The 24,358-nt window shown below is 42.3% G+C and overlaps 2 protein-coding genes across 3 annotated transcripts in view; one reads left to right on the forward strand and one right to left on the reverse strand.

Annotated features, from left to right (window-relative positions):
* LOC307040153 (uncharacterized protein) overlaps positions 1–3,945 on the reverse strand; it is a 161,292-nt gene extending 157,347 nt beyond the window's left edge. For both annotated transcript variants that reach the window (XM_079682746.1, XM_079682747.1), the window contains exon 1: positions 3,721–3,945. In XM_079682746.1, coding sequence (XP_079538872.1) covers positions 3,721–3,767 — 47 coding nt within the window. In that variant the 5' untranslated portion in view covers positions 3,768–3,945. The remainder of the gene's footprint in view (positions 1–3,720) is intronic.
* Positions 3,946–9,117: 5,172 nt separating this feature from the next.
* Positions 9,118–21,584, forward strand: LOC307040142 (E3 ubiquitin-protein ligase TRIM21-like). Its single transcript, XM_079682724.1, has 2 exons — positions 9,118–9,502; positions 19,187–21,584. The coding sequence occupies exon 2, from the start codon at positions 19,235–19,237 to the stop codon at positions 20,654–20,656; it is 1,422 nt and encodes a 473-aa protein (XP_079538850.1). The 5' UTR covers positions 9,118–9,502; positions 19,187–19,234; the 3' UTR covers positions 20,657–21,584.
* Positions 21,585–24,358: the final 2,774 nt, after the last annotated feature.

Below are 24,358 nucleotides of genomic sequence, written 5' to 3' on the forward strand. Positions count from 1 at the left end.
TTTGAACATTTGAACTTCGAATAAATAAATACATATTTAATATTCACCTATTCTATACTGCTAGAAAAATGAATTCATGCTGATTTATGCTTATTTTTAGGCAAACTCTCAACTGGGTAAAATATTAACAAATAGCCCAGGCAAATAGTAAGAATAAGGGTTTCTAATCTCCTTAAATACTTTTGTTTATTCAGAGGTTACAAAACCGTCGAAATTGTAATATGAAATGTTTTAGGAAGAATAATATGTTTAAGTGAGAAATGAATTTAACTTCTGTTAGACAGCTATCATACTGAATACATATTTACTGTGAATGTATGCAACAATGTATGACATACAGCTGACTAACAGAAGTTAAATACATTTCTGACTTATTCCAACAATGTACTTAACCCAAATAAAAGAACCCAATAAAAAGAGTTGTTAAATAATAGTGAAGTCACGTTGTAATAACAATAAGTCATCTCTCTCGAGTTTTCTTTTTGTGTTTTGCCAAAAGCCACTGTGTCAGGTGTCCTACTTGGTTTGCCGTATGTAGTTGTCAAATATGGCAGACCATCTCGCACATTCGCACTGCAGATAGGGCAGGGCGGCATATCGGGCATATCGGGTAGTGACCACACCTGCAGAAGCTCGGAAACAGGTACGTTTTACCGGTTAAATCAGATGGAACTCAAACGAACGTGGAACATGTAAAACAAGTAAAACAAAACCTGTTTAAATCAACACTTGTGGAATTTGCCTTCAATTGGGAGAACTTTTTTTAAATTGTTTTAGTTATCGGTGAACTAATGCTAGCTCAAGTTAGCTCACGTTAGCTAAAGTAAGCACGTGTTAGCCGACATGTGCTTCTCGCTCTTGGGTGCAAAATGTCGACCTTAGATATTCATTCTTATTTTGACGTTTAGTAAACACGTTGCCAGCTTAGTGAACCCGGAAATGTCGAGTACCCTAAAAGTTTAATGAGAGAAATGTGTAGTAGGATCCCCAGCACATAGAAACTGCCGGATGCTAACCGGCATGTTGGGCAATTAGCACAATTAGCATAAGTTGCATGAATTAGCATATAGCCCAACATAGTAACAAAGTACAGCAGCTCCCGCAACAATATCGGGGGACCTCCGGGCGATGTTTGGAGCTACGTCAACCCTAAGAGGTGCTGTGGACGCTAAATACCGTATCAAAACACCAACCATACAACAGCAACGATGGCATAGGAGAGCTTTTTTAAATCATGTTCCCGGATTCGGATATTGCGAAAACGTTTGCAAGCAGTGATGACAAAACGACACATCACCAAATTTGGTTTGGCGCCGCACATCAAGAGAGACCTCGTCTCTCAAATAAACAATGGTCCGTTCGTTCTGATGTTCGATGAAAGTTTGCACGTACGTTTCTGGGAGGAGGAGCAAGTTCATTCGCGGTACCTGGGTTCCCAGTTTATGGGACATGCAACAGCGAAGGACTTGCTGGAACAGGTCAAAGTAAGTCATCATTTGACAATGAAATGTTTATATACATGTAGTAAGTATTAGACTCACATTCGTAGATATCTTTCATTAGCAATGCTGGGTGATCTGTTATGTTGCAAACAGTTGCATATTAGGACGGATACAGGAAATATTCCTGCCCACAGCAATCTCTATAACAACTCTATGCATAACTCTCTATAACAACTCTATGCAATAACTCTCTATAACAACTCTATGCAATAACTCTCTATAACAACTCTATGCAATAACTCTCTATAACGACTCTATGCAATAACTCTCTATAACAACTCTATGCAATAACTCTCTATAACAACTCTATGCAATAACTCTCTATAACGACTCTATGCAATAACTCTCTATAACAACTCTATGCAATAACTCTCTATAACAACTCTATGCAATAACTCTCTATAACAACTCTATGCAATAACTCTCTATAACCACTCTATGTAATAACTCTCTATAACAACTCTATGTAATAACTCTCTATAACAACTCTATGTAATAACTCTCTATAACAACTCTATGCAATAACTCTCTATAACAACTCTATGCAATAACTCTCTATAACAACTCTATGCAATAACTCTCTATAACAACTCTATGCAATAACTCTCTATAACAACTCTATGCAATAACTCTCTCTAACAACTCTATGCAATAACTCTCTATAACAACTCTATGCAATAACTCTCTCTAACAACTCTATGCAATAACTCTCTATAACAACTCTATGCAATAACTCTCTATAACAACTCTATGCAATAACTCTCTATAACAAACCACCTCTGGCTGGCAGAGAAGTCTGCTCCAAAGTTTCTCTTGGAATAAAACTGTACATTTATATTTTCAGTTTCATATTCCTGCCAATGCCATGTCTTTTATGCTGCAACACAAACATTTCCCAAATTGGGATTATTTTTTTTTAAGATAAAGTACTATCTTGTATTATATTGAACACCAACAATGTAAGTTAGCCTACTATTCCCATTGCTTATCAACACAATACTAGATACAATAGCATACATAACAATAAACTCGCACAACTTAATTCAAACAAGTGTAAAGGTTCAAGTTTATTTGTATAGCCTAACATACTGAGATATATGATTAAGTGGTTCAGTTTTATTTCTCAGGAGTGTGTAGACCAACTTGAACTGAGGAGCCTGGTGTCCATCTCAATGGAAACTGGAAGTTATTCAAACTTCTCCAGCGACAGCATGCGGAACAGTATGGTGGTGCTTAGCTTGTTGTCGTGGGGAGCTGTGGACTCCACACAATGCTTTCAAATGTGGCTTCACCATGTGGCAGCTGGACAAGCTGCTGAGGGCAATGTCGTTCTGTGGTCACCGCTGGGTTGAAAATCTGCCTGTGGTGGAGAGGGCTCTTGCGGTCTGGCCATCTCTGCTCCAGCACATGGATGCAGTGAGAACCAAGAAGCTCCCAAACCCTGGAACAGCATCCTTCGGCACCATCGCAGCAGCCCTGAAGGACCCGCTCATCTTGGCCAAACTGCAGTACTACATGGCTCTTGCCAGGACCTTCAATCCCTTTTTGAAGAAGTACCAAACAGACGAGCCAGTGATGCCATTCCTCGGCAAAGACTTGGCTGAGTTGATCAAGGTAATGATTTATACGTTTCTTAAATGAGCTATGTGGATGTCCTAGAGAAACACTAGTCACTGTATGATAAATGTGGATTCAGGGGACTTGCATTTCTTGTTTTGTTTCTGTTGACAGTCTACTAAGACGCTTTAGTAAGAGAGAGCTCCTTCAGGACATCACAACACTGCAGCTGACCAGACTAGATGTTGCAGACAAGAACAACTGGCTCCATCCACAGGACATTGACATCGGCTTAGGTGATGAGTCAATCCTCAAGGTAGTGTGATAATATGAGAAGATCATTTTTCAAATTATGGTCAGGATCAGTGGCGTTTTTATATGTACAAAAGTGGTGGGGTACAACACACTTGGGTGTATATATAAGCTTCTGCAGTGAGGCTCATGGCTGGTGAGGCTCTGACTCTTCAGGTTTACAAATATTATATTTTGACCCAAATCAAAATATAACATTATTTTCAAAAGCTTTTTTTAGTCTGATGCTTCGATTAATTTTAAACAGACAGTTCAACAAAAGGATACCCAACAAATGTAATTTTATCATTTAAATATTGAATTGTTCTTTCTTAGTAAGATCCCATTTTCAATAAAATTGCGGTCTTACCTTGACTTGAAGATGAAGTCCATTTGGCTATCCTTCTGGACAAACATCTATTACTTTTTTGTAAAAGTCCTCCTTATCTTCTTGTAGTTTCAAAAGTCTATCATAAATCTAGTCGATAGATTTATGATTCCAAAATTATAAAAGTAGGCTAGACATGTTGATATTATCCGGCTGAACAAAACCTGCATTTATCTAACAGGTACGTTTCCCACGGATCTTATTTGGAGCTATTTTCTAAAATCCTATGGAGAAATCTCATTGCTATTTGTGGAGGGAACCCATGCGCAGCTTACTTCCTGGTTTTAGGACGCGTCTCTCTCCTCCTCTTCACACACCACACTTTTCGCGGCACACGTACTTACAGCCAATGAGAGGGAGGGCAGGATCGGGTTTTGTCCCACATGGCTCAAAACAGCTCAATAGGCACACACTGTAGACACTAATTAGAAGAACACAGACTAAAAAAGCAATGTACAGACGAATCAGATGATTAAACATGATCTTAAAATATATTTTATATATTTTTTTATTTATTTTTTTGTAGTCATTATTTGTAATACTTTCTGCTGACACTAGGTGGGGCTGTGTCCCACTTGCCCCTAATGACCAGTCGCCACTGGTCAGGATGCAAGCAGCAAGTGTAATTTAGTATGCTCATCTCCAAGTCAAACCTTCTGAGGAGGGGCTTCAAGAAGAAGTTGACTGAGCTTGAGATAATCGAAAAAGAGATTGTAGCCAACAGAGCTCAGAAAATAGCTCATGACACACACACACACGCGCACACACGCACACGCACACGCACACACACACACACACACACACACACACACACACAAACCAGGGTGTCCGCGGGGTCTTAAAAAGTATTAAAAGTTGATAAATCAATTTAGCGAAAATTAAGGCTATTAAAACGTATTAAACGGCATTTTCCAAGGTATTAAGAAGGTCCACAGCAACGACAACATGAAACACCCTTTAATTTACTGAAACGACATGTCGGGAAACCCCACAAGGCGGCCCCATGCATAGCGCGCCGTAAAATGCTGCTTATTATTTTAAGTTTCGTTGCCTTGCTCCGCTCTGTGTGTGGTGGGGACTAAACGACTACGGTAACGGGTCCCAAGGTGGGTAGACCGGCATACGCAACGATCTGGGGGTCCAACGGCTCCGTGTGTAAGCCCGTTATGATCATTTTCTGATAACGATGAAATAGCCCGCCTCCCTCTCCCCACGTCTCCTGCTGCCGCTGGGCTGTCAGAAGAGGGGGAGGAAAAGAGAGGCAGTCACCGTTTATTAAATATTATTATATTATTATACAGAGAACAGAGTCGTTATCAATTTGTTTTAAAGCTCAATAAATAACAAAGAAGACCTCTGACCGGCACTTTTCTAATTTTGTACGGAAGATTTAAACTTTAACGGACATGTTGACCGACGGAACATTTTTTTTACGGAAACTCTGCCCCATGGTCCCCTCGTTCCTTGGAAGAGGGGGGTGTTTTTCATCTGCTGGTGGACTACCTGAGAGATATACAGCAGGAGAACACGCCGTCCACCGCGGAGAATAAACAGAAGGGCAACCATGGCAACCATGCTCCGGGGTCTTCTTCGCTGCTTTTGGTGTAATTCGGGCGGCAGCAGCGCCACTCACAGGCCTGACATATGTACTACATCGTTTCCAGCATTTCCAGCGGTCTTGTGTGAACGAACACGTTAATGAATCGAATGCGTGTGAACGGAAGCCTTTTTTCCGCTTGCGTATGCGTTTTACCGTATGCGTCCTTGTGGGGCCGGGGTCTAAGCCAAACTATATCCGGTCACAGAGATCTGCTATTTTAAAGTAAAGTCAACACATATAGACCCTAAATATAGTCTATATTAATAACGAGAAAAGTCTTAACATATATATCCTTTTTTGTAAACATATGACAAATGTGTGAGGGTGATGACGTCAGAGCATCGTCCTATGTGCCAGGGCTTAGCCCCGGACAGCCCCAGCCCAATTTAACCCCTGGGTATTTGTGAGGGAGCTCCTATATGGCATTACCCCGCTGAAGCTCACCAAAGTTTAACATATTTCATAGTTCAAAGTTTTGTCAATTGTTTTGTTTATTGGTCAAATACTGGTTTCTAATGGTTTCTGAGGAGTTTTACTGGAATGAAAGAGCGCAGAGTACAGAAGCAACAAAGCAGCATACTGCATTAAACCTGACCTTCACAAAGAGGTTGAAGTTCATGTGGAAAGGAGGCTTCAGTAGTCTGTCTGCACTCTGTTTAGTTTTGCTATCTTACAATCAATATTGTAAAGTGTGTTGCCAATGTAACCGGTTAGAACTCAAAGTTGCGATGAGGTCTTAAAATGTATGGAAAGGGTCTTAAAAAAGGTCTTAAAAGGTATTAAATTTGACTTCAGGATTCCTGCATATACCCTGCAAACATACAGAGACACACACACACACACACACACACACACACACACACACACACACACACACACATACTCAGACAGACACACAGACACAAACATACAGAGACACACTTTCACGGTTAGGGAGTTCTTTTTTGTTCTGTTATGCTTTATGTTATGTTCAGACATCGTTCTTATGTTGAACATGATTAAATGTACTTTGTAAGTAATTATGGGACGTGCTTCTTCTTTCATAGCAATCTTCCTTCATACTTTCTTGACGTGAAATAGGTCTTAAATTCTATTCAAAGTGGTCTTAAAAAGTCTTACATTTGAGTTGGTGAAACCTGTAGGAACCCTGGTGTGTGTGTCGTAAAAAACACAACTCTCTGCGCGCAGATACTGTGAGAGCAGGGCCGTGGGAAGTAGGGCTGCTGAGGGTGCTGCAGCACCCCCTGGTGGAGGACAGGGGAACTGCACTTCCACAAGATTAAATACAAATATAATCCAAAAAAAAAAAATTTCAGCCTTGATGTAACAACATTCATAATTAAGTAAAGATAACAACGTTTTCACCCCGGTTACATTTTCCATTTGCCCTGTACGATGGCCGCTGTAAGTGATGAAAGTGGGGGATGTTGGCTTATCAGGCGCCCGCAGCTCACAGCCAGCATGAGAGAGAGATAGAGAGAGAGAGGGGGTGCACCGGTACCGGCGGGGAATGTTGTTAGCTTCTGCTGCGCTAACAGATATAAGAAGCTGTTTCTACAATAATGTGGAGGGAGAGCTCTCCTGTCAGACTGAGAGGCTCAGTGAGGTAAAGGACTCTGAGTGTTTAGATAGTTCACTTTAGTCTAAGTTATCTCAGTCGGTCTCAAACGTTTTGATCACAATTTATGTAAACAAATATTTCCAAGGCACTCCTTTATAATTATTAGGATAAATAAAAACAGGTTTGAAATCATTCCAATGTACTGTAGGACAGTAAACCAAAAATACTGTTTAAAACTGGAGATATTTAACAATATGCATAAATAAATTAATGTTAACTGATAAAATAAGATATAAATGAACCACACAAATAAAACAAGTTAGCCTACATTTATTTGTTACTGGCTATGGGTTATTGGATATGTTCACATACTTATTTGATTATTAAAATGCAAACCGATCTTTTTCATATGGGTGTTTTAGAGTTGTATTCCCTAGATCAGTCTCTAGTTTGGGCGCTCAAAGTGCACCAGATTGAAGCATTTTACTTTAAAATGTTAAAAAAAATCACCCCTGGACCCCCCTAGAGGATGTGAAGTACACCCCCCAATTAAAACATGTTCAGGCAATACTAAATACATTTGAAGCCTTTTTATATAAGCTGTCCACCATATCAATACGTTTCTCTGTTTGTAGTGTATTGGTCTTTTGTAGAGGTTTTTCATTGCCAGCTAAAATCTTGCCAAGGGCAGCAAATTGGTGAAAACCGGCCCTGGTGTCATCCCCACAGCACCCCCCATTTGAAACATGTTCCCACGGCTATGTGTGAGAGTCACGGATTACATTTATTTTATTTTGTCTCTGTGAACTTCGTACTTAACAGTTTTGAACAAAACATATCCTCGTGTACCAATCTTTGTGCATGTGACAATTCTTGCACGTTCAATGGTTAAATGCAAATGTATTTTTCCATTATTGTTTTGTTTGTTTTTGAAAAAGAGATTGTAGTCAAGGGAGCAGAGCTCAGAAAATAGCTCATGACACACACACACACACACACACACACACACACACACACACACACACACACACACACACAGAGAGAGAGAGACACATACTCAGACAGACACACAAACATACAGAGACACACTTTCACGGTTAGGGAGTTCTTTTTTGTTCTGTTATGCTTTATGTTATGTTCAGACATCGTTCTTATGTTGAACATGATTAAATGTACTTTGTAAGTAATTATGGGACGTGCTTCTTCTTTCATAGCAATCTTCCTTCATACTTTCTTGACGTGAAATAGGTCTTAAATTCTATTCAAAGTGGTCTTAAAAAGTCTTACATTTGAGTTGGTGAAACCTGCAGGAACCCTGGTGTGTGTGTCGTAAAAAACACAACTCTCTGCGGGCAGATACTGTGAGAGTCACGGATTACATTTATTTTATTTTGTCTCTATGAACCCTCCAGGGCTCCGTACTTAACAGTTTTGAACAAAACATATCCTGGTGTACCAATCTTTGTGCATGTGACAATTCTTGCACGTTCAATGGTTAAATGCAAATGTATTTTTCCATTATTGTTTTGTTTAATCTATAGAACACCAGACTTCTTTCACTTGTGAGGACGTCCTGCCATTTGCTACTGGTGTCGATTCAGTGCCCCCCCCCCTTGGATTTCCACAACAACCCGAGATCCAATTCTATGAGCTGGAGACCGGGCTCTGTCGTTACCCATATACCTCAACCTGTTTGCTAACACTGTTCCTGCCACGAGGGATCTCAACAGAGGAAGAGATGTGGAATCTGATGATCAATTCTGTTTTCGGTTCTTTGGGCTTTGGGAAATTGTAGTTTTGTAAAGAGCTTATAATACATTACACCATTACTATTTCACTTGTCAGTGTGGTTTGTCATTCATTGACACAATTTACAATAATTTGGTTTTATTAGGAAGGTTAAAAACGTGGCGGACTTCACAATATAACTTTATGTTAAAGACATGGGTGATGTGGTTCAGTTCAAGTTCTATAGCAAAGTACTTGAAAGCTACAATTCGAGGAAGTTGAACATCAAAAAAATATAACTGAACAGAATCAACATCAGTTAATCTGACACAGAGCTGTAGTTAGTTTACATCTAAGTCCAAAACCCCCAAAACTAGAGATGAATACAAATTAATCTGGTTCTAATATAAACTAAGACTGACCTGAATGTGAGTCAACAATCACGTGTCAGTTCTCTCGAATAAAAACCCTTATCAAAGAGTCTGTTCAGGGAGGAGGAAGTGTTTCACCAGCTGCTCTTAAACAGGGACCATAACACACAGCCTGTAAAACTGTTGTGAAATAAAGCGGAAGGAGGAATGCATTGATAAAATATTCCTACTTGTGCTCAATACACGGTTTGAAAGCCTCTTGGATCAGTTGTAAAATGCATCATCACAAAGTTAAATAACATTCCTCAATAGTTCTTCCTCCACTTCCTCTTGGCAAACAGCCACTGAGACGTGGAACCACACGGGAAGAGAAGAGTTTCAATTTCCCAGAAATGAAAGCTGAAGTTTGTCGGAGCAACAGCAGAGCAGCAGCGTCTCTGTTTCTCTGAAGACACACTCGACTCAGTAGCTCTTTTCAACACAGCAGGATCTCTGCAAACTCTGGTGAGTGCACTACAGACACATCACTTAATATTTAGTCAAATTAGGATTAAAATCCGAATTTGACAATTACATCCATTTGACCAGATAAAGAATATTATACTATATAAATGTGTCAGTTGAGATATTAGTAACAGCCAAAAATACTATGTAAACTCTGGGTAAGGAAGGTTAGACAGAATACAGCCAAAGCTAGCATTAGCTTAATACTTATTTTCATATTTCCTGTATTTGAAAACATCTTTATAAATGACTTTTAAACAAAGTAGTATCTAAATATTAGATTTGATCTGGACTGTCCAAAGCAAGGTATCTAGTGTTATGTTACAAGTTCTTGGAATCGCTTATAAAAATCATGACATTTACACATTTCTTCTTATATAATTGTGACACACTGTGGTGAGCAGCCTTGAGCTTTGAACCCTTCTTTCTCAGCCGCACTGTTTCTGTAATAACTGCTCTCGGCCTTTATACAGCTGATAACTTTACTGTAAACTATTAACTTCAGTGATGCTCAGCAAGGAGGATTCACTCCTCTGTTCAACAATTCTTAGTCTTAAAACATCTCTATTAAACTTTATACTGTTAAAAATCACAGTCTAATTTTTGGAAATATTCAGAAATGGTGGCTTTCAGATGTACTTTAAAACGGAAGGCTGTTTTTATCTGTGAATCAACAAGCTCACACTGCAGACCAGTCGGACTTGTTCAGCCACATGTTTTTATAGGGCGATACATTTAAATGCTGGTTACCATGGTTACAATCGGTTTCTTGGCCCCAGAAAAAGAGATGCACACCAAACTCGGAAATGATAAACTACATTTAGTTAAATATAGTTACAAATCAAAGGTACATTGAGGTGCGAATGTTGGAATTAGTGACGTCATTGCAGTGTTAAAAGTATGCAGCATGTTGTCAGTGCAAAAGAAAACACAACAAATAAAACTAACTATCTTTGTCACGAGTCTGACACAATGGCGTTAAGGCATCCATTACCTGACTGTCTGAAGTGCTTCACTCATACTGATGTTATCTCCTCTAACCTTCCTGTGTCACTGACAGCGACCCAGGCAGGTGTGCAGACCAGCTGCAGACAGAGTGCAGAAGGGATTCACAGGAGCCACATGCAAGGTCGTTTAGGAGCAATAACCGAATAAATAGGCCTTTAACTCTGCCCCAGTCTCCAGCTGAACTAAATGTAACGTTTTCAGATGTACTTTAACACTGAACGCTGTTTTCATCTGTGAATCAACAAGATCACACTGCAGTCCGGCTTATTCACCCACATGTTTTTATAGGGATTTACAGGAGCCACAGCAAGGTCGTTTAGGAGCAATAACAAGAATAAATAGGCCTTTGGCTTTATTAACAGAACAAAAGATTAAGTGATTTGGCAGTAATAATAAACACAATGATGATTGAGGATACATGTACATCAATTTATAGCAGGGTAGGAAGTACTTGATCATTAATTTAAGTAATAGTATTAATACCACAATATGGACATTTACAACAATGTTGTAAAAAACTGGTTTAAATATCCTAATTCTGGGAATTGAAAAGAAACAGTTTTTTAATTGGAGTGAAAAGTGCATTAGGTCCTGCTGATTTATTTTAGTGGAAAAGTATAAATAAAGATTTATATGGAAAAGTACACAAGTAGTACCTGAATACATGCACATTTTTACTCTCCATATCATGGTCCTGTGTGTTTTTGAACTATATATTCTACTTGGCTCAAATTAATGTGTGTAAATTAATCTTTGTTATTTATTACTAATTAGATTTAGTCTAAACAAATGTATTATCTTATTTGATTCATTTATTAGTGTTGAGAAAAAGATCTCAATGGTATCTCTTACTTTCTCAGCACATCTGGGCTCTAATTCACTTTCACTAAGTTTCTTAATTACTATTTGTATGGAATTCAGGAAGACTCATAGTTGTCAGGACCAAACTCTGAGGCATGAACCCAAATGCACAACTCAACACAGAAGATCTTTTACAAATTAAGTCTTCACTGGGTTTGACACAGTATACAAAGATTCAAACAAAAACATCGCTCACTAGAGGGAAAAAAACATCACTTAAAGGTAGGTTAGGTAATTCACTTCAGAAACACTTTTTGTTATATTCCATGGAATGCTCTTAACATCCCGATAGCAATGAATACATTAAATGCTTTGACAATAAATAGATATGTCATCTGTGGAAGCCGTGGCACTCTAAAAAGCACGACCAATCATCTGAGCCGGCCCGGCTAAAATAACTGGATGGCCTACCTGCCTGTCCAACACACTCTCACTCCATAAACGTCCAGGAGCGACGCTTGGTCAGGGTCCCGTGGCGTGCAGTTGTGACGCTCCTAGGCTCCTTCAGCTTCATAAAGGGACGCCAATAGCTTTCAACTGATTGCAATGTATTCCCATCTGCGGCGGGATTTGACGCTCATGGAAGCACGGCATTCGTTTGTGTCGGCTGCCCTTAAAGGCAATGTGAGCGTCCATTCCCATTGGATAACAGAGAATTGTACACCCGGAAGTAAGTATTCCCCTTACTGTCGATTGATTTGACAGTGATATCTGCACTACTCATCCACTAAAAAACACCAGATTATCCTTGTTAATTACACAACATTGGTTTAAATTGTGTGCAATGCTTTTGTATTTTTCCCCTTCGATTCGGAGAAACAAATATCTTTTCGGAGTAAAGGATGGCAGAAGACACTACACTACCCAGAATCCCCAGCTATCGTTTAGGACTACATTTTGTGCTCTGTTTGACAAACCCCGTTTTTTTTCACCATTCATTCTAATGGCTGGCGTCTATGTCACGTGATCTTCAAATTTCTCCCTGCAGAAAAAAAAAACATGGCCGAACTTCGTTTTATTCTCGGTGTAAAATGCCTATTTTAAAGTTAGTTTGGCCATTAAAATGTGTTTTGATGTCATTTGATGCGAGAAATATGAGTTGTTATTTCAGATTATGTGTGCAGTGGATGTACATGATCTTTAGTTTGCTAGTTATTACGAAGATTACTTCAGGCGATTGCGTCCATAGAACGTTTTCATTGTTACCAAGGTGGTTGCTAGGGACGCTGCTATCAATATTATTTCTGTTATGTTGTGTAACTGTTTAATGGTGTTATCTTTATTGCTACCCCCTTCCCCATCAATGTATAGTGTTGGTCCACAGCGCAAACGTATTAGTTTAACAAAATCCGCATCTAAAGATACGTTATTTTCCCCAGTGCAATTCCAATCTCACATCACATCGTCATTAACAAATACCGGAAACAGACCGGAAACATTTTTTAAAAAAAAAATACTTTATTCCGAGTGTGCTTGCTTTTCTCTTTGAAAGTCATCACATAACGGCATTGTAATACACGGTTCGGCTGCATTAAATATTACATATCTGCCGTAGTTCTCTATGATGAGAAGACTTCTAGACAAACAGGAAGAGCTGCCGCCAACACTGAAAACGTGACGTGGATCATAAATATATCAGCAATTAAACATATTTTTTATTTATTTATTTATTTTTATTTATTTGATAGGGACAGTGCACATTGATTGACATTTCTGTAAATGCGCCAGAGTTAGCCAACAGGCTATTTTTCGTCTGTAGTCCCTGGACAGATGTTGAAAGTCATCCTAAAAACAAAAATTCACTTCAAATAACAGATAAATACAATCAGTAAAACAACATTCAACAGATATGCTTATATTATGATAAAAGCATATATAAAAAGATGAAAACATAAAAACAAAACTAAAATACATATTCAAATGTGAGTGTTTCCTATCCGCTAAACCTCCAGGGATGTACACAGTTTAATACTGGAAACTTCTTATTATGGGAAATACGAAAACGTCTTTTAAAACTACAACTCCCAGTAGAGACGTGCAATAGATAGAGAACATGTTGCGAAACGCCAGCATGTGTAGTTCTGGGGACGGGGTGGGGGAGGGGGGGACGCGGTGGACCCATTCAAAACCAGTTTTGGACAGTCTGCCGTGGTTCCATCCCATTTCAAGTGCTGTTCGGCGCTCGGCGTAACCCTCGGAGCACACTCTCCAATCACAGAGCTTGAGGACTATCACGGGGTTTGTCAAGCGAAGCGGAGAGAATACTTACTTCCGGGGGTAATATTCTCTAAAGCAAATGAGCTGCTCTGACCCTCGGTCCTGACGGACTCCAACTTGTGTTTATTAATCAAATAAATAAATAATCACATGGATAATTATGTGCTATTGTTGAGTAAATGGAGAATTGCACAGGGGAAAATAACGTAGGCTATCTATGCCACAATTTTAGATGCAGATTTTGTTAAACTAATAAGTTTGCGCTGTGGACCAACACTATACATTGACGGGGAAGGGGGTAGCAATAAAGATAACACCATTTAACAGTTACATAACATAAATAATATCGATAGCAGCATCCCTAGCAACAAGTAACAAGTAATTAATAATAATAAAAGACATTAAGAAAAAGGCATTTTAAACAGTCATTAAAATGCAACACAATCTACTGTACCTGCATTGCATTACTCTAAACGTGTAATAACGTACTTTAACCAGTAGGTGGTATTGGTTAAAAAGCTGTCAAGTTTACAGTGTTAACAAAATAAAAATATACTGCTGTTTCTGGTTTAGTTTACAACGGATATATTTAGTTATTGTTTTGATATTTGTAAGACAAAAGTGATGGAAAAAACCCACAGCAACACAGAAAAGATGGTCTTAACATGACCCAGCGGTCTAGTAGTTATAAAAAACAATAATATCAAAAAGAAATATTACTACTAACTTTATTGTGAAATTCAAATGAACGGTAAAAGAATAGTTTCCGGTCTATTCTGAGCCCGATCTCTGTAGATAAATAAAAATAAAGAACTACGACAGATGTGTAATATATTTAATTCAGCCGAACCATTTATTACAATGCATTAATGTGATGACTTTCAAAGAGTAAAGCAAGCACTGCTGAATAAAGTATGATTTTATCTTTTACGAAACGTTTTTTTTCATATGGAATGCAGTTGGAGGTCAACCAATCACAGAGCTTGAGAACTAATCACGGGGTTTGTCAAACAGAGCACATGGTGTAGTCCTAAACGATAGCTGGGGATTCTGGGTAGTGTAGTGTCTTCTGCCATCCTTTACTCCGAAAAAATATTTGTTTCTCCGAATCGAAGGGGAAAAATACAAAAGCATTGCACACAATTTAAACCAATCAATGTTGTGTAATTAACAAGGATAATCTGGTGTTTTTTAGTCGATGAGTAGTGCAGATTCATCCATCCATCCATCTTCTCCCGCTTATCCGTGGTCGGGTCGCGGAGGTAGCAGTTCCAGCAGAGAGCCCCAAACTTTCTTTTCCCTGGCCACATCAACCAGCTCTGACTGGGGGATCCCAAGGCGCCCCCAGGACAGCGAAGAGATATAATCCCTCCATCTGGTTCTAGGTCTACCCCTTGGTCTCTTCCCAGCTGGACGTGCCTGGAACACCTCCCTAGGGAGGCGCCCAGGTGGCATCCTAACTAGGTGCCCGAACCACCTCAACTGGCTCCTTTCGACGCGAAGGAGGAGCGGTTCAACTCCGAGTCCCTCCCGGATGACCGAACTTCTCACCTTATCCCTAAGGGAGACACCAGCCACCCTGCGGAGAAAACCCATCTCGGCCGCTTGTACCCGCGATCTCGTTCTTTCGGTCATGACCCATCCTTCATGACCATAGGTGAGGGTAGGAATGAAAATGGCCCGGTAGACAGAGAACTTTGCCTTCTGGCTCAGCTCCCTTTTCGTCACAACGGTGCGGTAAAGCGACTGCAGTACCGCTCCAGCTGCTCCGATTCTCCGACCCATCTCACGCTCCATTGTTCCCTCACTCGAGAACAAGACCCCGAGATACTTGAACTCCTTCACTTGGGGTAAGGACTCATTCCCTACTTGGAGTGGACAGTCCATCGGTTTCCTGCTGAGAACCATGGCCTCAGATTTGGAGGTGCTGATCCTCATCCCAGCCGCTTCACACTCGGTTGCGAACCGATCCAGTGAGTGCTGAAGGTCGCAGACCGATGAAGCCATTAGAACCACATCATCTGCAAAAAGCAGTGGTGCAATCCTTAGTCCACCTAACTGCAGACCCCCTCCCCCACGACTACGCCTCGAAATCCGATCCATGTATATTACAAACAGGATTGGTGACAAAGCGCAGCCCTGGCGGAGGCCAACCCTCACCTGAAATGGGTCCGACTTACTGCCGAGGACCCGGACACAGCTCTCGCTTTGGGAGTACAGAGATTGGATGGCCCTGAGTAGAGACCCCCTCACCCCATACTCCCGCAGCACCTCCCACAGTGACTCCCTGGGAACTCGGTCATACGCCTTCTCCAAGTCTACAAAACACATGTAGACTGGATAAGCGTACTCCCAGGCCCCCTCCAGGATCCTTGCGAGAGTAAAAAGCTGATCCGTCGTTCCACGACCAGGACGGAATCTGCATTGTTCCTCCTCAATCTGAGGTTCGACAATCGGCCTGACCCTCCTTTCGAGTACCTTAGAGCAAACTTTCCCGGGGAGGCTGAGTAGTGTGATGCCTCTGTAATTGGCACACACCCTCTGATCCCCCTTTTTGAAAAGGGGAACCACCACCCCGGTCTGCCACTCCTTCGGTACTGTTTCCGACTTCCACGCAACGTTGATGAGACGTGTCAACCATGACAGTCCCTCAACACCCAGAGCCTTCAGCATTTCTGGGCGGATCTCATCCACCCCTGGGGCTTTGCCACTGTGGAGTTGTTTGACGACCTCAGTGACCTCCCCCGGGAGATTGGTGTCGATCCCCCGTCATACTCCAGCTCTGCCTCTAACATAGAGGGCGGAGTTGTCGGGTTCAGGAGTTCCTCAAAGTGTTCCTTCCAACGCCCCCTAACACTCCATCAGTTGAGGTCAACAACGTCCCATCCTTACTGTACACAGCTTGGATGGTTCCCTGCTTCCCCCTCCTGAGGTGTCGGACAGTTTTCCAGAACAACTTTGGTGCCGCCCGAAAGTCCTTTTCCGAGTCTTCTCCGAACTTCTCCCACACCCGCTGCTTTGCCTCGGCCACGGCTGAGGCTGCTGCCCTTCGGGCCTGTCGGTACCTTGAACCTGCCTCGGGAGTCCCCCGGGATAACAAATCCCTGAAGGCCTCCTTCTTTAGTCGGACGGCTTCCCTGACCACTGGTGTCCACCAGGAGGTTCGAGGGTTACCGCCCCTTGAAGCACCTAGGACCTTGAGACCACAGCTCCCCGCCGCAGCTTCGGCAATAGAGGCTTTGAACACCGACCACTCTGGTTCAATGTCCCCAACCTCCACAGGAATGCCCTTAAAGCTCCGCCGGAGGTGTGAGTTGAAGGCCTCCTGAACTTGGGCCTCCTCCAGACGTTCCCAGTTCACCCGAACTACACGTTTGGGCTTACCAGGTCTATCCAGAGGCTTCCCCCGCCACTCGACCCAACTCACCACCAGATGGTGATCAGTTGACAACTCCGCCCCTCTCTTTACCCGAGTGTCCAAAACATACGGCCTCAGGTCCAATGATACGATAACGAAATCGATCATGGACCTTCTGCCTAGGGTGCTCTGGTACCACGTACACTTATGAGCATCCTTATGTTCGAACATGGTGTTTGTTATGGCCAATCCATGATTAGCACAGAAGTCCAGTTATAAAACACCACTACGGTTCAGATCAGGGGGGCCGTTCCTCCCAATCACTCCCCTCCAAGTGTCTCCATCATTGAAGTCTCCCAGCAAGATTAAAGAGTCCCCTTCAGGAGCCCAATACAGGACTCTTTCCAGGGTCTCCAAGAAGGCCGTATACTCTGAACTGCTGTTTGGTGCATAAGCACACACAACAGTCAGAGTTTCCCCCCCCCATAACCCGCAGGCGTAGGGAGGCAACCCTCTCGTCCACTGGGGTAGACTCCAACAACGAAGCACCCAACCGGGGACTTGTGAGTATCCCCACACCCGCCCGGCGCCTCACACCTTGAGCAACTCCGGAGAAGAATAGAGTCCAACCCCTATCCAGAACTAAGGTTCCAGAGCCGACGCTGTGCGTAGAGGTGAGCCCAACCAGATCCAACTGGTAACGCTCCACCTCCCGCACAAGCTCCGATTCCTTCCCCCCCAGAGAGGTGACGTTCCACGTCCCCAAAGCCAGCTTCTGTCGCCCGGGTCTGGTCCGTCGAGACCCTCTGCCTTCACTGCCACCCTTCTGGCAGCGCACCCGACCCCATCGCTGTTTCCCGTAGGTGGTGGGCCCGCGGGACGGAGAAGCGGAGGTGTTGCCCACGTCGCCTTTTCGGGCTGTGCCCGGCCGGGCTCCGTGGCAAGCCCGGCCACCAGACGCTCGCCGACGAGTCCTCCTTCTGGGCCTGGCTCCAGAAGGGGACCCCGGGCTTCCTCCGGGCCGGGTATCCTCACTTCGTGTGTCGTCTTTCATGAGGTCTTGTGAACCAATCTTAGTCTGGCCTCTTGCCTGAGACCAATTTGCCATGGGAGACCCTACCAGGAACACAAGGTTCCAGACAACACAGCCCCCAGGTTCATCAGGTTCATTTTTTGTTGTTTTTGTTCTTGTTTTGTTTGTCGACCTGACTCATAATGTAAAGCGTCTTTGGGTCTAGAAAAGCGCTATATAAATCCCATTTATTATTATTATTATTATTATTATTATTATCAGGGCACACAAACCTCTCTACTACGGTAAGGTGCTGGTTCTTTAGAGAGGAGTGAGTAGTAGTGAGTAGTGCAGATATCACTGTCAGATCAATCGACAGTAAGGGGAATACTTACTTCCGGGTGTACAATTCTCCTTTATCCAATGGGAATGGACGCTCAAATTGCCTTTAAGGGCAGCCGACACAAACGAATGCCGTGCTTCCATGAGCGTCAAATCCCGCAGTAGATGGGAATACATTGCAATCAGTTGAAAGCTATTTGCGTCCCTTTATGAAGCTGAAGGAGCCTAGGAGCGTCACCACTGCACGCCACGGGACCCTGACCAAACGTCGCTCCTGGACGATTATGGAGTGAGAGTGGGTTGGCCTGTCAGCCTTCCATCTGTGCACAAACTTATCTCGTGCCCTCATTGGTCATGTGCGCGTTCGTGTGTGTTGGAGGAGGGGCTCTGTAAGGAAGTGGCAGATTTTTTCCGGCTGTGTATTTTCAAATTCTAGCGCACTCGAGCTGGTTTCTCCAAAATTACCTACCCTACCTGGTATGGTAAAAAAAAAAAAAACTCACTAGAGGAAAACGTAACTAAGCTGATAAAACAAAATCACTCAATAGAGGACAAGGCACTGGGAAAATAAATAATCCTGCCTTGGCGATAGATGCTGGTAGTCTGTGTTACACGACAAGAAGAACTGGCACAAGACGAAGGGAGACTAGGACAATATATACACAAGGTAAGGGGGCACAGGTGGATACAATCAGGGCGGGGTACACCATCCCAGACAAAGGTGACACACGGGAGTGTGGGAGCACAGAGACCTGAAACAAGAGGGAGAGTTATTTTTAAAAATGAAACAGGAAGGCTCGAAACAACACAAAGACAGGACAATAGTTTGATTCCAAATAAAGAAATTATTAAAAATATATGTTTTTTGTGTCCCAAATGTTATAAGGTCTTCTACTCAAGACCTGAGCTGCAGGTCAACACTTTCATCTCTGAGATGGCTGCTCAGTTCAGAGAGTCAGCTCAACAGAAAGCCAGCAGCAGCAGCTCAGAGCAACAAGTTGTCAAACCAGAAGTTCCCTGTGACGTCTGCACTGGAACCAGACTGAAGGCCCTGAAGTCCTGCCTGGTGTGTCTGGAGTCCTACTGTGAGACTCACCTGGAGCCTCACCTGACAAGAGCAGGCCTGAAGAAACATCAGCTGATCGACCCTGAGGAGAACCTGGAAGGCAGGATGTGTGTGAAGCACGATAAACAGCTGGAGCTGTTCTGTAAGACCGACCAGGTGTGTGTCTGCATGCTCTGCACTGTTTCAGACCACAAGACACATGATGTTGTTCCTCTGAAAGAAGGATATGAAGGAAAGAAGGCTGAGCTGGGGAAGACAGAGGCTGAAATTCAGCTGATGATCCAGAAGAGACGACTGAAGATTCAGGAAATGAACCGCTCAGTGGAGCTCAGTAAGGAAGGAGCAGACAGAGAGATAGCAGATGGTGTTCAGGTCTTCACCGCTCTGAAGGAGTCTGTTGAGAGAAGCCAGGCCGAGCTCATGGACACCATCAAAGAGAAGCAGAGAGAGACAGAGGAACAGGCTGAAGGCTTCATCAAAGAGCTGGAACAGGAAGTCTCTGAGCTGAAGAAGAGAAGCTCTGAGGTGGAGCAACTCTCACGCTCTGAAGACCAGCTCCACCTCCTCCAAAGCTTCACGTCCCTGAACGCTGCTCCACCCACCAAGAACTGGACAGAAGTCAGGGTCCATCCTTCATATGAGGGGACTGTGAGGAGAGCTGTGACTCAGCTGGAGGAGACGCTCAGGAAACAGATGAAGAAGCTGTTTGAGGTCCAGCTGAAGAGGCTCCAGCAGTATGAGGTGGAGGTGACTCTTGATCCTGATACAGCACAACCATATCTCATCCTGTCTGATGATGGAAAACAAGTGAAAGATGGTGATGTGTGGAAGAATCTCCCAGACAATCCAGAGAGATTTAAAACTTGTCCTAACGTCTTAGCAAAGCAGAGTTTCTCTTCAGGAAGATTTTATTGCGAGGTTCAGGTTAAAGGGAAGACTAGGTGGGATCTAGGAGTGGTCAGAGAGTCGATCAACAGGAAGGGAAACATCTCACTGTCTCCTCAGAATGGTTTCTGGACGATATGGTTGAGGAATGAAAATGAGTACAAAGCTTGTGCTGTTCCCCGAGTCGATCTTTCTCTGAAGTCTCAGCCTGAGAAGGTGGGGGTGTTTGTGGATTATGAGGAGGGTCTGGTCTCCTTTTATGATGTTGATGCTGCAGCTCTGATCTACTCCTTCACTGGCTGCTGCTTCAAAGAGAAACTCTACCCATTCTTTAGTCCTTGTGACAACGATGGTGGTAAAAACTCTGCCCCTCTGATCATCTCTCCTGTCAATCACACTGAGTAGAACAACCCTTTGATTTTCTACAGAAAGAGACACTAAATGTATTCAACGGGGGAAGTGCAGTGTAAACATTGTTATTTTTTCAGAATCTGATCAGAGATGTTTTACCTTGATACAAATAAACACACCTAAAATACTGATGAGTATGTTCGAATATAATCTACTTCATTCTACGGATTGCATTACCTCTTTCAATTTCTGGGTGACGGTAGTGCATTTAAAAAGTGTTTCATACTAGCTTACATAACTCGTGGAAGTAATGCACTCCTTTTTCATTCGTAAAATATTCTATATATACATATTATTTTTATCATTTTAAACTGAGGGAGAAATGATGGGTGTTTCTGACATGTTTTAAAAGGGTAGATTCAGGATGCATGCTTTAATTACAGTATATTGGTACAAAATGTATTGAGAGTTACTGCGAGAATCAACAATATCTGATCATTAAACATTAGGCTGCAGTTTGTTTAACAAACGAGGGAAATTAAAATGTTACATCTCAGCTGTCTGTTTTGTGATGTTAATTTTATTTTGTCCATCTCTCTGCACACTGCTTGTATAGTTTGAATACTAGTATAATCAATTGTCAGCTGATCATAGATATTAAGATTGCTGTATATGTTTCTTAGAAATAAGGCCATCAACTGGTCAGCTTAGCTTAGCATAAAGACTGGAAGAAGGGAAGACAAAGCCAGCCTGTCCAAAGGTTACAAAATCCACCTATCAGCAGCTCTAAATCCAGTTTGTTTAATCCATACCAAATCAGAGGAGTAAAAACATCAGACGAGATTACGGGTCGGGCTAATTCTTGGCTGGGACCAAAACAAGTTGCCAAATAGTTTTATCGTTTCAGTTTTCGTACAGAGATATATTAAGTACACGTGATGCACAGGAAGTACGAGAGAAATAAAGAGCTTTTTGAACATTTCACTTTTTCCCAGAGTTTCATTTTTTTCTCCAAAAACCTAAACAATACACAACAGGGTCTCTAACTGATGGTTGATCACTGACTAAAGTACTGACCTTAAAGTGATTGACTTCAGAGGTTAGAGAAGTACTCAGATCTTGAACTTGAGTAAAAGTAGAAGTAGCAGAGTGCAGGAATACTGTTACAGTAAAAGTACTGCATTCAAAATGTTACTCAAGTAAAAGTACAGAAGTATTATCATCAAAATATAGTTAAAGGTTGGGTAGGTAAGTTTGAGAAACCGGCTCGAGATACACTTTTTGTTATATTCCATGGAATGCTCTTAACATCCCGATAGCAATGAATATCTGAAGTGCTTTGACATAAAATCCATAAAAAAAGGTCATCTGTGGAAGCTGTAGTACTTTAAAAAGCATGACCAATCATTTTAGCCGGCCCGGCTAAAATAACTGGATGGCCTACCCATAGATATATATATAAACACTAGATGGCTCAAGGCGGAGTCGCCAGCGTAACAGAAATGTGAACATCTCAGATCACTATTTAGATTTATCTAAATATTTTGTGATATTTTCCTAGAAATGTATTTACCTTTAATTCGATGAGTTTTTCTCAATTAATTAGCATGTCCTGGCTCTGTGATTTGTATTTTATTGTTGAAATTTCACCAACACTGCCCCAAATACGTCTTATGAAACGCACCGTCGCCTTGATTAATATGACAGTTTTGGGACAATAAAGAAACATAAGTCCACAACATGTCAAACAAGTCTTATTTTATGGGGCATTTTAGTGTAGATCAGGGTGCCCACACTTTTTCAGATTGGGAGATACTTTTAAAATGACCATGCCCAAATGATTTACCTACAGGGCCACCCCTGCCCAATCTGTTGCGAGTGACTAATTGCGCCGCATAAGCACATAATAGTGCGCCGCATTTGCGCTTCAGATGAGGAGGTAAGGACCCCTCATAACGGCATGAACCCGTATGGCACCTTTGCGATCGACCTATTGGGCACCCCTGGCGTAGATAGATGGTCGATATTACACTTGAACAAAAGTATTTTTAGTATCAGCACAAATGTCAGACTCAACTGGATTAACTGAACAAACTTTATTTTTTATAACATCAAATAAAAGATAACGGGTCCTTTTAAAACACCCAATATTTTAAGCCTCGCCTCTGATGCGCAGTCTCGTCAGTCAAATGAAAAGAGGAAAAATAACTCTGGATTCGGCTTTTAGAGCATTTTCACGTCACCACCGCTAAGCTAAAGGCGGCTAATGTTGGGCTATAAAGGAACTACAGCACGGTCACATGACTTCATGTCACCACCGCTAAGCTAAAGGTGGCTAATGTTGGGCTATAAAGGAACTACAGCACGGTCACATGACTTCTGGTCACCACCGCTAAGCTAAAGGTGGCTAATGTTGGGCTATAAAGGAACTACAGCACGGTCACATGACTTCACGTCACCACCGCTAAGCTAAAGGAGGCAAATGTTGGGCAATAAAAGAACTACAGCACGGTCACATGACTTCATGTCACCACCGCTAAGCTAAAGGCGGCTAATGTTGGGCTATAAAGGAACTACAGCACGGTCACATGACTTCACGTCACCACCGCTAAGCTAAAGGAGGCAAATGTTGGGCAATAAAAGAACTACAGCACGGTCACATGACTTCACGTCACCACCGCTGAGCTAAAGGAGGCAAATGTTGGGCTATAAAAGAACTACAGCACGAAGGTCACATGACTTCACGTCACCACCGCTAAGCTAAAGGCGGCTAATGTTGGGCTATAAAGGAACTACAGCACGGTCACATGACTTCACGTCACCACCGCTAAGCTAAAGGTGGCAAATGTTGGGCTATAAACTAACTACAGCACGGTCACATGACTTCACGTCACCACCGCTAAGCTAAAGGTGGCAAATGTTGGGCTATAAAGGAACTACAGCACGGTCACATGACTTCACGTCACCACCACTAAGCTAAAGGTGGCTAATGTTGGGCTATAAAGGAACTACAGCATGGTCACATGACTTCACGTCACCACCGCTAAGCTAAAGGTGGCAAATGTTGGGCTATAAAGGAACTACAGCACGGTCACATGACTTCACGTCACCACCGCTAAGCTAAAGGCAGCTAATGTTGGGCTATAAAGGAACTACAGCACGGTCACATGACTTCACGTCACCACCACTAAGCTAAAGGTGGCTAATGTTGGGCTATAAAGGAACTACAGCACGGTCACATGACTTCACGTCACCACCGCTAAGCTAAAGGTGGCAAATGTTGGGCTATAAAAGAACTACAGCACGGTCACATGACACCACCGCTAAGCTAACGGCGGCTAATGTTGGGCGTGATGACGTTTAGTCGTCACATTTAGACACTTTTTAGCAACCGCCATATTTAAATTTACTGACGTATTTTATGTCGTAGAACAAAACGTTAACACATTTTCAGCTTGCGTTAACCACAGACCTTATTTCAGGCCAACAACCAAAACCATTGACTCTCAGACCAGGGACAGGAAATGATAAAATGATGAATAATTTCATGCCGATGTTAGCGCTTACGCTGAGTCGGGGGGCGACACAGCTTTCTACGTAGAAAAACATGTAACCGTGCTGTAGTTCCTTTATAGCCCAACATTAGCTTTAAACTTCAGAAGTATGTAAGTGTCATAAACATTTATTTGACAGATTATTTTTGCAACAATCCAAAATCACATGGAGAATCCCATTGGACCAGGGGGGTGCTGCCTT

This window comes from Notothenia rossii, assembly GCF_949606895.1.
Source record: "Notothenia rossii genome assembly, chromosome: 5".
Lineage (NCBI taxonomy): Eukaryota > Metazoa > Chordata > Actinopteri > Perciformes > Nototheniidae > Notothenia > Notothenia rossii.

Excerpts from the sequence above, each read along its gene's own strand:
- LOC307040142 (XM_079682724.1), top strand. The coding sequence starts at position 19,235 with ATGGCTGCTCAGTTCAGAGAGTCAGCTCAACAGAAAGCCAGCAGCAGC.